The sequence below is a fragment of the Ictalurus punctatus genome, chromosome 26 (assembly GCF_001660625.3).
Source record: "Ictalurus punctatus breed USDA103 chromosome 26, Coco_2.0, whole genome shotgun sequence".
NCBI classification, from domain to species: domain Eukaryota; kingdom Metazoa; phylum Chordata; class Actinopteri; order Siluriformes; family Ictaluridae; genus Ictalurus; species Ictalurus punctatus.
In genome coordinates this window covers 15,127,537-15,144,011 of record NC_030441.2, presented here as the reverse complement: position 1 = coordinate 15,144,011, position 16,475 = coordinate 15,127,537, and the positions used below count along the sequence as shown (strand labels likewise).

At 36.7% G+C, this 16,475-nt stretch overlaps 2 protein-coding genes across 3 annotated transcripts in view; both read left to right on the top strand.

Annotated features, from left to right (window-relative positions):
* Nucleotides 1-4,560: 4,560 nt before the first annotated feature.
* On the top strand, nucleotides 4,561-15,889 carry LOC108258985 (cytolytic toxin-alpha). Of its 2 annotated transcripts, XM_053676144.1 has the most exons (12): nucleotides 4,561-4,701; nucleotides 6,553-6,645; nucleotides 9,745-11,507; nucleotides 11,877-11,996; nucleotides 12,190-12,278; nucleotides 12,431-12,629; nucleotides 12,711-12,824; nucleotides 13,639-13,740; nucleotides 13,832-13,920; nucleotides 14,033-14,234; nucleotides 14,317-14,430; nucleotides 14,627-15,889. In XM_053676144.1, exons 2-12 carry the CDS (start codon nucleotides 6,555-6,557, stop codon nucleotides 14,669-14,671), a joined length of 2,928 nt encoding a protein of 975 aa, XP_053532119.1. In that variant the 5' UTR covers nucleotides 4,561-4,701; nucleotides 6,553-6,554; the 3' UTR covers nucleotides 14,672-15,889. The 2 variants fall into 2 exon arrangements, with proteins under 2 accessions (XP_053532119.1, XP_053532120.1); XM_053676145.1 differs by lacking the exons at nucleotides 12,190-12,278; nucleotides 12,431-12,629; nucleotides 12,711-12,824; nucleotides 13,639-13,740.
* LOC108258987 (cytolytic toxin-alpha) overlaps nucleotides 4,609-16,475 on the top strand; it is a 36,842-nt gene continuing 24,975 nt past the window's right edge. The window contains exon 1 of the mRNA XM_053676146.1: nucleotides 4,609-4,701. The gene's annotated coding sequence lies outside the window, so the exon portion shown is untranslated. The remainder of the gene's footprint in view (nucleotides 4,702-16,475) is intronic.

Genomic DNA, 16,475 nt, shown 5'->3' with positions numbered 1-16,475 from the left:
GAGTCTTCAATACAAATATCATTCATGGTTCTCTCTCTCTCTCTCTCTCTCTCTCTCTCTCTCTCTCTCTCTCTGTGTGCATGCATGGTACATGGCATGCATTCACATAGGTACAGAATGACAAACAAGCCACTGTCAGTTACTTCTGGGGAGCCCGAAATAAATGCATCATGTGTCATATTAAAACTGATTTATGTTTTCTCCCTTAAAGGAATCATAATTTATCATAGAAAATAATTAGAAAGAGAGCAAATGAGTCACACACATTCACAAGTCACACAAATTCACATCTAGAGTGATCAATTCACCTACCAGCATTTTTTTTTTTTTTTTTTGAGATTGAGGAAATCTCAGAACCCAGAAGCACCCATATGGACACTGGAGTTCTATAGCGGAATCTTCAGATCAACAGAATAAAACATAGACAATAGTTCCTATGGTGATGTTTTCTGTGAGGATATGTTTATTTAGCATTTATGGAAGGAGTCTCCAGTATCATCGCTATGACGTTGTCAGAGGTAAAGCAGTATATTTAGATTTTCTTCACAGGAAAATCTTCAGGACAGGGGATTTTGCACTTTCTCAAGAACATGACAAGTGTTTTTTGTTTTTTTTGTCTTAGTAAATTTAAGAGAGAAAGGTGGTGATGGTGTTTATAGATGCTATAACAAATGTTAACAGGAATTAACTTGTTTTAAGGATGTTCTAAAATATCAAACTATAAACAGGTAAAAGTACAAAATATCAATCTTCAGTAAATAAGAAAATAACTTGGCAAATTGGTATAAGACAAATAAAATACTTTGGGGCATGCTTTTATTGGCAAATAATCCACTTTAGGGTGGTATCGAACTAGATACCAGTCACTAGACTCAAGTTCATATGTGGCAAGCTGATCGGTCTTGAGGAGATGATCCATGAGTTGGTCGTGAGAGGTGAAGGAGGAGGTGCTGCCCACAGGCTGGTCTTCTCCTTCTTTGAGCCTGAATTCTGTGGAGACAATTACAATAAGCAAGCTCTTCGTCTCTCTTTGGAAATTTGCACATGCATTGATAAATGGCGGAGGAAAACTTAGAGGAGTAATTCACTCATAATATGAATGACTGTGTTTTGTTTATTGGTCTGTCAGTCTATCTATTATTAATTATATTATAATTTATATATTTATATCTATAACTATTTTTGATCTAATGTGACATTGTGTATTCCTATTGATTCTCTTTATATGTGCTTAGAACTCCTACAAAACTTTATATGGCATTGATAAAAAATTATATGGTACATGATAAGTTTGACCAGGCAGTAAACACTTTTCAACATTCTGTTCAATGTTCCAGTGTATCAGTGTACAACAGGACGTGAAAACAATGCATGATGTGCCAAAACACATGTAATGTGATTACAACATACTTAAAATCCCATAATGCAACAGGACTGGTGCAAACAAGCTAAAAAAACAACAACAACAAAAAACGTGGAAGACATTGCTGGTTCTTTTTAAGTATAAAACCTTGTTTAAACAGAACTTGTTTAACAATACACAAATAAATTGTTAACTTGTTTAAGATTTTTGTGTTTGTGATGACGTCGAAGGTCACATGACAATCAGTACGTTTACATGGTCAACAATAATCCAATATTAACCCGATTAAGACGATACTCTGATTAAGAAACTACCATGTAAACAGCAATTTTTAATCACCTTAATCCGATTAAGGTCATACTCGAAGTAAACACAAATGGAATTAAGACGTGTGGAGTATTCCTGTTTTAGCTGCATTATCGACGTGCATTATAGACACGTACACAACTTAATCACACTATAAACGTCGTGTGAGAGTTTTCACTGCATTTCGAGACAGGACACGTACACACACGGCAGTGCTCAACCGTTTTATGGCAAACAAGAGAGCACGGCTGCATCCCAAACTGCGTACTTACCATACTTACCTACTATATAGTAGGTGAAATACATGTATCTCGGCTACTATATAGTAGGTAAGTACGCGGTTTGGGACGCAGGCCACGGCTTCAAGCAGTCATCTATTTGTACAGCGTGACAAATAATTAACCGCACTTGAAGTGTTCCTGAAAATTTTAAATAAAAACACCAAAAACTGTATATAGTACCATAACAAAGACCAACTGTATGTCGATACGTGAAACTCTGGAGGGAACATCGGACAGTGTGGCGTGGTGACGTGATTGATGTGTGCTGTTAATCGAACTATGTTCTATAACATGTAAAACAGTAACATGAAAGGAGTATTCTAAAAGCGACTCATGTAAACACCTTAATCAAAATATTGTCTTATTCAGAATAACATCAATAATTAGATTACTCCTGTCTATGTAGTAGTAAAAAAGTAGTCCATGTTGACAATACAAGTAGGGCTACCATGCAAGATTTATAATTGAGTTCTTACACCTTTACTCTGCGCACTTTGCTTCTCAATTATAAATCTTGCATGGTAGCACTACTTGTATTGTTCTCCACTTGATATATTGCTTTGCTTATACTTCCTCATTTGTAAGTCGCTTTGGATAAAAGTGTCTGCTTAATGAATAAATGGAAATGGAAATCAATGTAATAAGACAAAAAAAAGTGCAGATTTGATGTTAACAAGAAACAAGAAACCCCTCTGTCCTGCAAATCGCTGACACTGGAGACTCCTTCCATAAAAGTTAAATAAATAATAAGATTATTGCTAGTCGTAGATTATGTGGATTATGTGCCATAGTGTAGAGTTGTCACTATAGAAATTATAGTGTAGTAGAATGAGCGGATTAATAATGATACAGAGATGTGATTTGCCTTGCAGTGGAAAGTGCAGTTAGACGTGCTGTTATGGAAAATGAATCAACACAACAGCGCTACGGTTTAAAGCAGAGTTTTGAACCTCACTCAATGTGCATGTGGTCTGTCCTCTTGCAGCGATGTCTGGAGGATCGGCGTGTCTCTGATCGGCCACCAGAGGAGGATAGTGAGCAGCATACAGACACTGCGACTGCAGTTCCTGCACATTCAACAGAGCGGCTTCCACGTATGAGACGGACCAGCCAGTACCAACACACACGCACACACACACACGTACCCTAACACACACCCACGCGCACACACATGCACACACATACCTAAGCAGTCAGGCCTTGTCTGTTTTACAAACCGTGATAAGATAACTTCAGGCTTTCCCAAAACTTTTCAACCGGCCATCGAAGGCTTCCAAATGAAAAAGCAATCACAGGGGAAAAGGGACCAGTGCAAAACAAAGCGTCTCTGGGACATGGACAAGCAATCAGGGTTGGAAACATGGCAGTGTCACTATGGTGATGTCATGTGTCCACTGGCATGAAGTTGGTTTGAAGTTGGACGTTCGATATTCGCAGAGATGCGGAAATTAAGAGACTGTCTCTAAAGTTATATACAACATCGTTATAAGCGTTTGTATCTTCAATAGCATTTGTACAAGGGAATGACTTTGGTCACAAAACCAACTGTAGTGTTCATCTAGGTGTCGGGTATAAAGCACAACTGTAGTGTTCATAATGCGCACCTGTTTATATATACTATCAAATATACTATCAAATCATATGTAAATATTACACTACCAAATAGTTTTTAATTTTTATGGATCCATGATCTCTTAATGGTAAATAATCAGATAATAATTGTCCAGACATAGTGTGCTGAGTTCTAGACTGGAACTGTTGGAATCTTACCAAGGGGGGGATGGGCTCAAGAGTTAATTAAGAGTTGTATTCTGTTAGCAGACTGCAGTAGGCATCATGGCCAGATTTGAAAAGGGGAATGCATAAATTCATTTTTGGTTCATGCATTGTAGGTTAAATCTCAAATCTGAAAGGTGTGCATCATACCTGACATCTAGATGAACACTTTACAGTTGGTTGTGTGACTGTAAGTCATTCCCTTCAAATGCTATTGAAGATAGAAACATGGATACCAATGTCGTGTGTAACTTTAGAGACGGTCCCTTAATTTCCGCATATCTGCAAATGTCCAACGTCAAGATGTAGTCAACCAAACTACATGTGGTTACTGGCATCTTTATCGCCTCGCCCCGCCTCGCCCCGCCCCGTCCCGTCTCGCCCCGCCCTTAGTCATAGTCATAGTCACGGTTAATGTTTAGCGTTAGTGTAGATCGCCTCGCATCGCCCCGCCTCGCATCGCCCCGATCCCCCTCGCCCGATCCCCCTCGCCCAGCCCCGCCCCGCGTCATAGTCATAGTCACGGTTAATGTTTAGCGTTAGTGTAGATCTCATCGCCTCGCCTCGCCCTTAGTCATAGTCATAGTCACGGTTAATGTTTACCGTTAGTGTAGATCGCATCGCATCGCATCGCCTCGCCTCGCATCGCCTCGCCTCTAGTCATAGTCATAGTCATAAGTGAGTTCGCGCTGGATTATCCGCTTCCAGCCCCTCGCCTTACTTCGTGTCTTGTTTTGTTTAACGACCTAGATTCCTGCCTTGCCACGTATATGCCTGTTTGCCAATCGCCTGACCTCTTGCATGTTTATGGATAACGTTTTGGATCACGTTTAGGATTTGTCTGCCTGTGTCTCTTTAAATAAACAACTGTTATCCAGCACTTGCATCCGCCTTATCTCTGCTCCGTCACGATTTCTGACACTCTACTGGTTCCATTAACTCAGGACTGATCAGAAGTTTGAGAAAGCATTTCCGGTAAGGTTGACTGTAGATAATATTTGTTCAGTGTGTATTCTTTTTTTTTTTATATGTATATACTTTTTTTAACTTAATATCATGACTAATATAAACATTAAATGACAAATGCAAATAATTACAATGCCTTTAAATATTTTCTTTGTAATTTTAAGGCTATTCAAAGCCAAAGTCTGCACTTTGAATGACTGAGAAAATGAGACTTGCATGTATGAAGTAAGATAGTTATGGAGTTAGTATCATGCTTTTAGAAATTTGAAGTTATTGTAAGTGAAAAATTAGGAATCTAAATATTATTTTGAATTTGTGAATTTGTAATTACAAAAATTTGTCATCTTTCATTTGCCATCTGAAATTGAATATTGTGGTATACAAAAAAATCAGCAATAAGAAGCATTCAGTCTCTCTATTCTTAATAAAAAAAATTTAAAAAGTCCACAGAACCCCTGCCACCACACACACACACACACACACACACACACACACACACACACACACAGCAGAACTGTGATGCAGTTTTTCTTTCGATTTCCATTTTGGGACCTGGTGTATACTGAATGCTTGGCTTTCTGTGCATGCAGTATCAGCTGCAATGCAAGCAGCATTCATTAAATATGACGTCTACCAGATGGCATGTTAGAGTCAAAACATCACTGTTCATCTGATTTCCAACTCTGTCAGTAAAATTAAACACACTGACAAGTTCAGTCTAAAATTTTCTGCTTTCCGAGTTATTGTTGTCATGAGTTGCTTCTCAAATAAGAAAAACTTCACCCTTATATTCAAATATATTTAATCTAGAAGATCCAGACGACAGGTAAACAAAACCATCCTTTTGGTAGTATTTGAAGGTTATATGAGAGGTTTTGTAAAATTCATAACTATGAAAACTGCTTAGAGTTAGTACTCAATAACTGTCTAAAACAATACATAAGTAGGCAATTTGAGACAAAATGCTAGTTTGGTCAGTTGCAGACACTGTGTCACATGGTGAGAGTTGATAAATTAACTTTAGTACAGTAAGGATAAGATGCGAGTCCACTGCAGGGCACCATCCACACATTCACACACAAGACATACAATCAAGGGTGCTGGCTGGTAGTGGTGGTTCATTAAATGGGAGTCTTTGTCATGGAAATTACACCACTGGTGTGCAAGCCCCATGATGGCCTACACATCCTAATGACTGCTGCACATCCTCCTGATATAACCCCTTCTCCTAAAAACCCTCTTGACAAAACATAAGATACAATTGAGACTAATTATGTCTTTGCTAAAATTATGTAAAACATCACCTGTAAAATAGCCTAATTAAATTAATAATGAGACCATAAAGTGTCTGAACTGATACAGTATATGCTGGTTTTCATGGTCTACCAGTTTGAAATGTCTGTTTTATTGTACCTTAAATTTGACCTCAATTTGATTGACTAATCTTTTGATTGACTGATTCTGAGTTCTATAGTGTCTTAAAATGATTTCTAGTTTAATTTCACTGATAAGCCAATAACAATTTCCTCAAAAATTTAACAGATTTATAAGAGATCACACTTTATTATTTATTTAAAAATGCACCAATCCGGCATATTTCATAAGAAACCTCTTCACAAATTGTCCTACAAAAGACAAGAAATACACTCCAAAGCTATAGACATTTTGATAATTTTCCCCTCAATATGTCTAATTTTGTAGAACTTCCAAAAGATTTTTGAAACTCAAAGAATATTTTCCACATTATGTTATCTTAAGACTACATCCCTGATTGTGCCACACTGTTACATTTACAACTGCACATTTTTATGTTTTTTCCAATAATCCTTTGTCCTTTGTTTTTATTTTCTCTTGCAACAGTCATGGATTCCAAATGCATGAAAATAGCTGCCCTGGGAAGACCTCTGTATCCCGGAATGCTGTACGATTGCCGCAGGGACACCTTTATTCCAGGTGCAATTTACACCCCATTTAGTTTGCTATTTGCAGTCTAAAAATGGTTGTCATTAATAATGTTAATGTCAATAATTAGCCATGCTATGTCCATACTGTATGCAATAATGAAATACTAGAAGTTGTTCAACCTACCTCTGAAGTGTTTGGGGAAAAAAATAATAATAAATGATGAATTTTTATGACAACATGAAAACAGTCAACATTGATTGTTTGATGAATTATTACATTAATTGAGGAAAAAGGGGTTACAAATATATAATTTGGTAAATTATTTGATTCCAAAAAGCACAAAGTCCACAAAATACTGACATTGGAGACTCCTTCCATGAATGTTAAATAAATGTCTCCTAACAGAAAACATCACCATATCAGTCATTAATCTGTAGTCAAGTTCAAGACAAAGTCCAAGACCAGGACTAGCCAAGACTGAGTAAAGACTGAGATTTAAGGGGATTGAGAGTGAGTCAAGATAAAGTTAGACTGAAAGTGAGGGTGAGTCAATATCAAAATTAAAAACCAAGAATGGACTTGCGATGATGGGAGTCCTTGGGCTTGAACCAGTGTTGGGGCTCTATATGTACACCATGACATGAATCTACAACTGCTCCAACAAGCAAAAATCGAGGCTGATATAACAAAACAGTTAACTACTATAACTACAGTATAACTACTAAAACTATAGGTCTGAGCAATGTGACAAAATTGCTCAGTGGCAGTGGCAAAGTTAACCATCATGGACAGTCACTTAAGCACAGAATCTTGAATGACAAACAAAAATATGACAAGACAAAAACAGAGGGAGATGTGCAATGGAAAATCTTATAAAATGCATAATTTTTTTATCAGAATAAGGGTGTGTGTGCGTGTGTGTGTGTGTCTTTTCATAATCTAGACAAAGTACATAATATTGAACAACTTGTTTTAGAGCAATATTGACCATCTTGCAGAAAATCTTATACTATAGGACAATTTATCATATAATAGCAACTACTCAGCCACTCTCATACATTAACTGTATCTGATAAAATTTCTTTATCAGTATCAATTACTACTAATTATGCTAAAATCATCACAATTCGTTACAAATATCAATTTAAATATGACCAACAAGTAGGTGTTGTTGAATGTGCAATCTAACATTGCACCAGCTACTTTCTGTTAAGCTGCTCCCTGATGTATAATATGTATGGCCAATAATGCATTTCGACATATGAGAAAAATAATTTTTGATCGAGAAAGCAAATTATGTTTTAAAAAAAATTGAGAGAAAAAAAAATCAGGGCCTTTCTGGACTTCCATAGAATCAAGAGTGTCCTGACATAACCAGGTGTAGATGGTTCCTTTAGAGATCAAATTGATATGTTGTCTTACAATAGTCCAGCTGGTATGCTGTTCATGTGCTATTGACCCAATTATCTTAATATTAAACTAATTTTACCACAGTTCAAGAGACACAATGCAAACAGCGTATCCAAATCAAACCTCTACACAGCTCATACAACACTGCTATGGATTGTAAACAGCAATGTGTCAAGCCATGCTAAAGCTAGAACAAATTAAATATCTAAAATAAAATAGGCCTACTTAGGTAGTTCCTTACCTTTTACAAGTCACGTCATCAGGATATATTTGCAGCACAGTCATTTAAAATCCAACTCTGTTTTTGTGCTCTACTGTCATATTTTCTGTTGTCTGACATTATGATAACTAGCTAGATTTTTATCAAAAGCCCATATGACTGTACCTGCTCTCCCTCCTATGTTTAAAAATTAAACCAGTAAACAAAGGTCAAGCACCCACTTTTGCAAAGTATTTAAACTGGATGAGTTAGTGGCAATATTTCATTAACAATATTCTGATTGCTGAATTTGAAACATTAAAGACAACAGATAAAGTTTTTAAATGTTTAAATGGCCTAATGAAAATCCATTAATAAAAGAAATCTAGCCAACAGAACTGTGTGAATGATTATTATTTCACAAATGTTAGCACGGACAGGAATCAGCTGTGTGAAGAAATGACTATGCGTGACTTTTAAAAGAGTCCTCTTTCTGCTTTTTCTCCTCCTCTTGATTTCTCTTGCACTTCTGGTTGCCAGATAGGTTCATTTTTCAGTTTAATTTAAAACAATGAGATAGCGCCCTGCAAAAGGGCTCCTTAAAGGGGGTTGCTGAGATGTTGCTGCAAATTATTTTAAGCTGAAAATTTCTGATTATTTAAATGACCAGCATTCAGTGACCCTCTCTATATGTGGGGCCCCAAGCAATTGCCTTCCCTGTAGATACATCTCTGCTTTTTCCTCAGATGACGAGATGAAGAGTGATGTGAGTGATGCTGATAATCAAAGTGATGATACACATGTCCTATTGTAAACTTATAACTGTTTACAATTTGGCAGTAAATGTTTTTCCATAAGTAAATAGTGTTATACGTGTAGAAGTAGGTGTGTCTTTGAACAGACCTGGAAAGAAATCTTTAGTATTATTTTCTCCTTTTTCATTTTGGCAACATTTCAAATGCTAGAATATTTTCAGAACAATAAAGTGGAACAACATATAAATATTTGAAGAGTATTTGCAGGCCATCACACATATTTAATTGTATTTTTATTTAGCCTTCTTTTGTTCTCTGTCTCGTGAAGTTATTAAAAATGAAAAATGCAGCTTGTCATATTACCAAAAGCTAAAAAGCACTCCATCCTGAAGACTTTCCCATTGTCTCTGATTGTTACAAATCTCTGGCACTAGACACCTTCCATAAAAATAAAACATAAACATCTGCTCATAGAAAACTTCACCATATAAATAATTTTTGTATTTTGTTTATGTGGAGCATTTGCCATACAAATCTGTGTGAGTTGTTTCTATAGAAATATACTGTACTAAAACAAGCATGTTAATATAAATGTGTGATTTGCAGCTACACTACTGTTAGAGCTTTTGTTATTGGAAAATTAGTCAAGACATTCTGACCAATCAGAATTGAGCATTTGTCTGCACTGTGGTGTAAAAAGTAAATCATATATCATCAGAAAAAGTTGATAAATCAAAAATATTTGTGATGCAGCTATCATTCCTTATCACTTTATTGTTTCAGGTGTTACTTTATGGGATAAGAAAGCATTGTGCGATGACCTTGATGTACATCAGCAGCTTAAAACACATCTGAAGTTTGCTGCCTCAGACACCCTCAGTGATAAGGCCAAACTCCTAGATATAAGTGCTTCCCTTAAAGCCAGTTTCCTCAGTGGTTTGGTGGAAGTTGGAGGATCGGCCAAGTACCTGCATGATAGCAAATCCTCAGCACGTCAGTGCAGAGTTACTATGCACTACAGCCAGACCACAAAATTTGAACAACTCACTATGAAGGAGCTTGGCAATATCACCTATCCACAAGTTTTTGACCAGAAAACAGCCACCCATGTAGTTACAGCTGTACTGTATGGAGCTCAGGCTTTCATGGTGTTTGATCATATAACTGATGAAAATGAGAACAAACAGGCTGTTGAAGGAAACCTTCATGCAGTGTTCAAGAAGATCCCTACCATTTCCATTGAGGGGGAAGCATCCCTAAAGATGAATGAAGAGGAAAAACAACTGTCTGAGAATATCAGTGTCACATTTTATGGTGACTTTGAGCTTGAAGAAAACCCCATCACATACAAGGAAGCCCTGGAAGTGTACAAGAAGTTGCCCATGCTGATGAAGCAAGGACAAAATAAAGGTGTGCCACTGAATGTGTGGCTGTATCCTCTCAAACTTTTGGATGATAAGGCTGCAAAGTTGGTGAGAGAAATCAACATGATGCTGGTGGACAAAACAGAACATTTGCTGGAGGAGCTCGGTGAAGAGGAGAGGAGATGCAATGATTTGATCAAAAACCAAATGGCAAATGATTTCCCTGATCTAAAAGACAGATTGTTAAGGTTTCAGACATTACAAAATAACTATACGAGATCATTCCAGGAAGCACTCTCCAGACTTTTGCCAGCTATTCGAGGTGGGACACAAGAGGACAAGGCATTGGGGGACATCCTGGACATCCATTACACATCACCCTTCACTGCTAGCAACATGAACAAATGGTTAGATGATGTTACAACTGAAGTAAATATTCTGAGTTCCTATACCAGTCGGCTGAAGGACCTCACAGTTGTGAAATCATCTTGCTCACTCAGTTCCACCCTCTTGGATCATGATGTTGATGTGGCGATATGTTTGTCTTTTACATCTCTCAAGTTTGAAGACTCCTACCTTGTGGCTATACAAGACTTTGAGAACCTTGAAAGATTTACAACGTTGGATCAATCAAGTAAGAGTGATTTCTCTCTCCAAGCCACACAGCCTTGGTTCACTTCTCCTGACGTTTCTGCGAGCATGAGGCAGAATATTTCTCTCTTTACAAGTTTTTCAAAGGCCAATAAAAATGAGAAGAGAATCAAGTTCATGATTGCCTCCATATGTGACCCCAGCAATCCAGGAACCTCCATCCGACTTTACCAGAAAGGCGCTCTGACAGATCCTAGGTTCCAGCCCGTATCCAAACCGGCTCCACCTGAGGTGCAGGTCAGTGATGAGAAAGTCCTCCTAAAGCTTTCAAAATCCCCAACTGGAGAGACGGTACGGTTCCGAGTTGAATACAGGAGGATACAGCCAACTGATTCAGAAGATGACATTGATGAATGGACAGTCACAGACACTTCAGATGCACAGACCAGCTTCACACTGACTGGACTAAAGCCAGCAGACCAATACTTGGTCCGATACAGAGCAGTTAGTGATGTGGGAATGAGTGAAGCAACCGACTCTGTCCCCTTCTCCATTGATCCGAAACTCAGTATTAAAGTGGGCCAGTCATGGGTCAGTTAAAGATATATCAGATTCTTACTCATTTCTGTTTATGCATGTAAATGGGTGTTTTTTCATTTGTAATAACTAAATTACATTTTTAAAACATAGCCTGTGGTAATGGAACAGATTCTCTTATGTTTTCATATTTTGAAATATGCATCAACGGTGCATTAAAATCAACTTTAAATTTCTTGTATTGAAAAAATCAGTCCATTGAGAAAACTGGTCTATGTTCTTCTACACTTGTGTCATATTGTGGGTATAGAGATAAAAATAGAACTAAGTGAAATCAAATAATCAATATTTCTGCATGTCAGTAAAAGGTAAACGTAGATTTTACTAATTTATTTATGTAGCATATCATTTTGTTTCCCACAGAACCTCTTCACATCTTCCCTCCTTAATGAACTAAGGATTAAAATAATGACCAGTCTGGGCATGTCACGATGGTCTCTCTCTACTATCAAGTCAGAGGTTACAAATGTTGTTAACAGTCCTGTGAGTAGCACCTGACACAGTTTCTAATACAAATATTTTTAAACAAAAATCGCTGCTTACAAGTGGAAATAAATCTCATTTGTATTTGCATTAAAAGATGTTGCTTCAGACAAACTGGTATTGTTTGGGTTCTATAAACAACATTGCAATATATCACCACTTGATGTATGTTATGTGCTTATACTCACCACAGAGCACTCCTTACACTGCTGCAATTCCTGGAGGGTTGAGAGAAGGAAAGGCTTTGTACTTTCAAGGGGTTGTTAGTGCAACTGGTCAATCGTATGTATTCATATTCTTAATCACATGACATACCAAATAATCCACCAATGTGTTTTTCAGTAATGGATCGATTAAAAAAAAATATGGGATTACATCGACTTTAATCTTGTTATGAATTAGTCCAATGTGACATTTTTACTTTTTACACACAGGATTACATTGGATTTTGTAAGCCCGCTGGTGGTGGGTGGTGACATCGCTTTTCACTTCAGGCCTTGTATCGATGACTGGATTTGCTGTGACAGTCGCAGGAATGGGATGTGGGAGGAACAAGAAAAGACATCTTGGTGTCAAATTTCCAAAGGATCATCCTTTGACATCTTTATTGTGACCAAAACAGAAGGCTATGAGGTATGGGAATGAAAAGAGTAAGAGAATGTACATAATCTAAATGAGTTTAAAAGAATTACCTACAATATCTGTTCTTTCCAGGTATATATAAATGGGCAGAGGTCTTGCCAGTTCAAGCACCGCATGCCAGTGGAGAGTGTGACTGCACTTAACTTTCATGGAGATGTCATAATAAACACTGTCGGTGTTGTTCCAGTAAGTGAAATACACAGCGATGTGGGTCATTTTTTCTTTTTAGATAATTTGTTAAGTCATGGTTGTAAGACAAGAAAAGGTGTTACTGATTTATTTCTTAAATGAATGCACAATAATTTACACGTAACACGATATGTAACAGTACTTACCAGTACACACACAGGCCTACTACATGTGGCTTAACAGAGACAGTTTAATAAATGGACACAACCACCCAAGCACATTTACATTACTTTAGCACATAGCTTAACCAGAAACATGACTTGCAGCTTCAGAAAACAATTTGACGTGAAACTGAAATTTGCAGTGACCTACAGCTCAGTCGCTAGTGCTCATGCACAAGGTATATCGCTTTTAAGTAATAGTTGTGTATGTATTTTGCATATACTCTGTGTATATACTGTGGTGATGTGCATTAGATACTGCATACCGGACATTAATATGGAAGTGCATTGTAAAATAAGCAACTAAAATAAGCGTTAAATTTAAGAGTGATCCTAGTGTATAATTCAATCAGAAAATACAATTTTCTGTTTTAAAAAACTGTTCAGATGTCTCCAGAACTAATCACTACGTTAGTATGCATTTTTAATTTTTGTTGTCCTGCTCTACGCACAGTTTTGAGTTGAGAATGACCCTTTGCTCAAGTCTAGCAATTTTTGTAGTCCTCTGGCCTCTTCTTCGCCTTCAGTTCTCCTTGTATTTTTTGTTATTTTCCTTTTGTAAGCCAATGTGAACTTTACAGCATTCTGGTTTGTCAAAATGAATAACAAACATGTTTCATAAGTATTCTTCATACTTCTGCTCTCTCCAGAACTGGAACACATCTACTTTTGGTAAAGAACTAAACTCTGGCACATCACGCACAAAGCTTTCTGACATCCAGTCTGATGTGCCACATCCAGTCTGCAACCCTGTGAGTAACATTTTCATGTCATGACTAATATATAATAATCACATGATTAGACATTTATCATTAAAAAATGAATGATGCTTAACCACAACAGAGCAAACCATATTTGGAATCAATCCCTGGAGGCTTGAGACCTGGTGTGGCTTTGTTCTTCCAAGGGGTTGTTACTTCAGATTGTGAACGGTATGTGAAATGTATTTTATGACTTCAAGACAATGTGAATGAAAACCAGTTAGGTAAAAATTTAATTCAATTTATTTTTAAGTCAAATAAATGTTAAAACAATTTCTTCCAGCTTTGATATAAATTTGCAGACTGGGCCAAATCAACTTGATGACATCGCTCTCCACTTCAACCCCCATTTGTACTCTAACTCTGTGGTCCGTAACAGCCGCAGGGATGGGATATGGGAGATTCAAGAAGTGACACCAGGAGGCCCATTTGTCAAAGGAGGAGCCTTTGATATCATCATGGTTGTTAAACCAGAAGGATATGAGGTGTGATATCATGGAGCAATTACATAAGTTTGTCAAAGCTTTAAGCAAATTGATTAAATAAGGTTATGTTTTATTTGTTCAGGTGATAGTGAATGGCCTGGAATACTGTACGTACAATCACCGTATACCAGTGGACAAAGTGACTACACTTGGCATTAAGGGAGACGTCTTCATGAACACCGTCAGCATTATTGAAGTAAGTCACTTTTACCATTTTATCATGGTTACCATGAAGTACGTTATTAAAACAGTGGTAGTGACATGGACACTAGCATTGTTTTACTATTGTACATTATATTATAGTAACTGTGTTTTCAAATATTTACCATGTGTTTTCATGATATTTACCCATGAACAGGAATGTTAAGGGATGCTTCCTATTTTTTCAATAGGTGGATGATGTTAATCTGAAAGTCACTATTCCTGCCAATATTTGAGAATTTGAATCTTCCCCAAAAGCACTGGAAATTTAAGAGGGTTTTGTTGTTGTTTTTATATTCTGCTCAAGTATATCCGAATTCAAAAGTCAGCAGTTCGAGGACATGATTTGTGCTTTTATTATTCAGTCATTTTTTTTCTTGTGTATTAATGAAATTTGTGTTGCTTATTATTGTTAGAAATGAATGCTATATATTCTTTACTGCAGTTGTATTGTACCTTAATACAGTAAATGAAGCAGGTTTTGCATTATTCTATATATAGACACAGATGAAGCAGAAATTAGAGCAGGTCGTGATTAAAATAAGTAAATGTAGGTATTCTGTTTCAGTGGATGAGCTGTGTACTCCATCAAAAGACATATCCTTTTTACTTGATGAACCCATTTTCCAATAACAGAGGTTTTAGGTAAAAATTCAGTGCAATAGAGGTCTGGTCATTAGCTATTGTAACAAAACAAGTGTTCACTAGTTAACATTTTCCTATGATTATTATTTTCATTCTGATTAAACATATCATCAGTCACAGAAGTCACAAAAGCTTTCTGCACATACCTTAATGCTAACACCAAAACCAAGGTTGTAGTTGACACAGTCTCTTATTGAAGTTGTCAGTTCCACATTAAATACTGATGCAAATACAATATTGCACAGGTAAAGAGTACTCTTTGCTCATTTTTAAAAACATGATCCATGTGCAGTATTGTAAAACATAAATGAATTGGCTAATTATACCTCTTGCCCAAATGTGTTTGCTGTTATTACGAATCGGGAAACTATTTACTTACTGATTAAATTATTTGAACAATGTACTGATTATAACCGTTGAATAAATAATAATAAAACTAAGGTTTGACACATTGCCTGAACTTTATTCTCTATAAATGCATAATCTGTCATTTTAAACCCAATGTGTCTTCTCTCTTAAAGGTATCACAATATATTGCATAAAAATGAGACAAAAAAGAGACAGCAAGTGAAGAGTCTTTGGTACAAATATCCTTCATGACTAGAGATTTCTCGGTCCTCTCAAGCTAACCCTGCTTGTGGTTTCTCTCTCTCTCTCTCTCTCTCTCTCTCTCTCTCTCTCTCTCTCTCTCTCAGTTGGGATAAATTCACACCTTTAATATCTGTATACCGTGTTGATATTTCTGTAAAGCTGCTTTGAGACAATGTCTATTGTAAAAAGCGCTATACAAATAAAATTGAATTGAATTGAATTGCCTGAACTTTATTCTCTATAAATGCATAATCTGTCATTTTAAACCCAATGTGTCTTCTCTCTTAAAGGTATCACAATATATTGCATAAAAATGATTAGAGAGAGCAAATTAACTGAAAGCTGATCATAATCACATGCTTATACATCAGCCAAAACACAGAAGAATATTATATCCTAGAGCTCATTCATAGTCACTAATACATCCTTTTCTAAGTGCACCCTTTTGCTAATGTGGAGCTCTGGTGTGCTTAAGCAATTTATAAAAGAATAATATGGTTTATGGAACAGGGACAAAGTCTAAAGAAGATGAATAAAAACCAGACGTTTTTCTGAAGGAATGATTCCTAGAAGAGTCTTCAATACAAATATCATTCATGGTTCTCTCTCTCTCTCTCTCTCTCTCTCTCTCTCTCTCTCTCTCTCTCTCTCTCTCTCTCTCTCTCTCTCTCTCTGTGTGTGTGCATGCATGGTACATGGCATGCATTCACATAGGTACAGAATGACAAACAAGCCACTGTCAGTTACTTCTGCGGAGCCCGAAATAAATGCATCATGTGTCATATTAAAACTGATTTATGTTTT

Coding starts and splice junctions, on each gene's coding strand:
- LOC108258985 (XM_053676144.1), top strand. CDS start 6,555: ATGGATTCCAAATGCATGAAAATAGCTGCCCTGGGAAGACCTCTGTAT. Junction 11,508..11,876: donor TTAAAGTGGGCCAGTCATGG/GTCAGTTAAAGA, acceptor TGTTTCCCACAG/AACCTCTTCACATCTTCCCT. Junction 11,997..12,189: donor CAAATGTTGTTAACAGTCCT/GTGAGTAGCACC, acceptor TACTCACCACAG/AGCACTCCTTACACTGCTGC.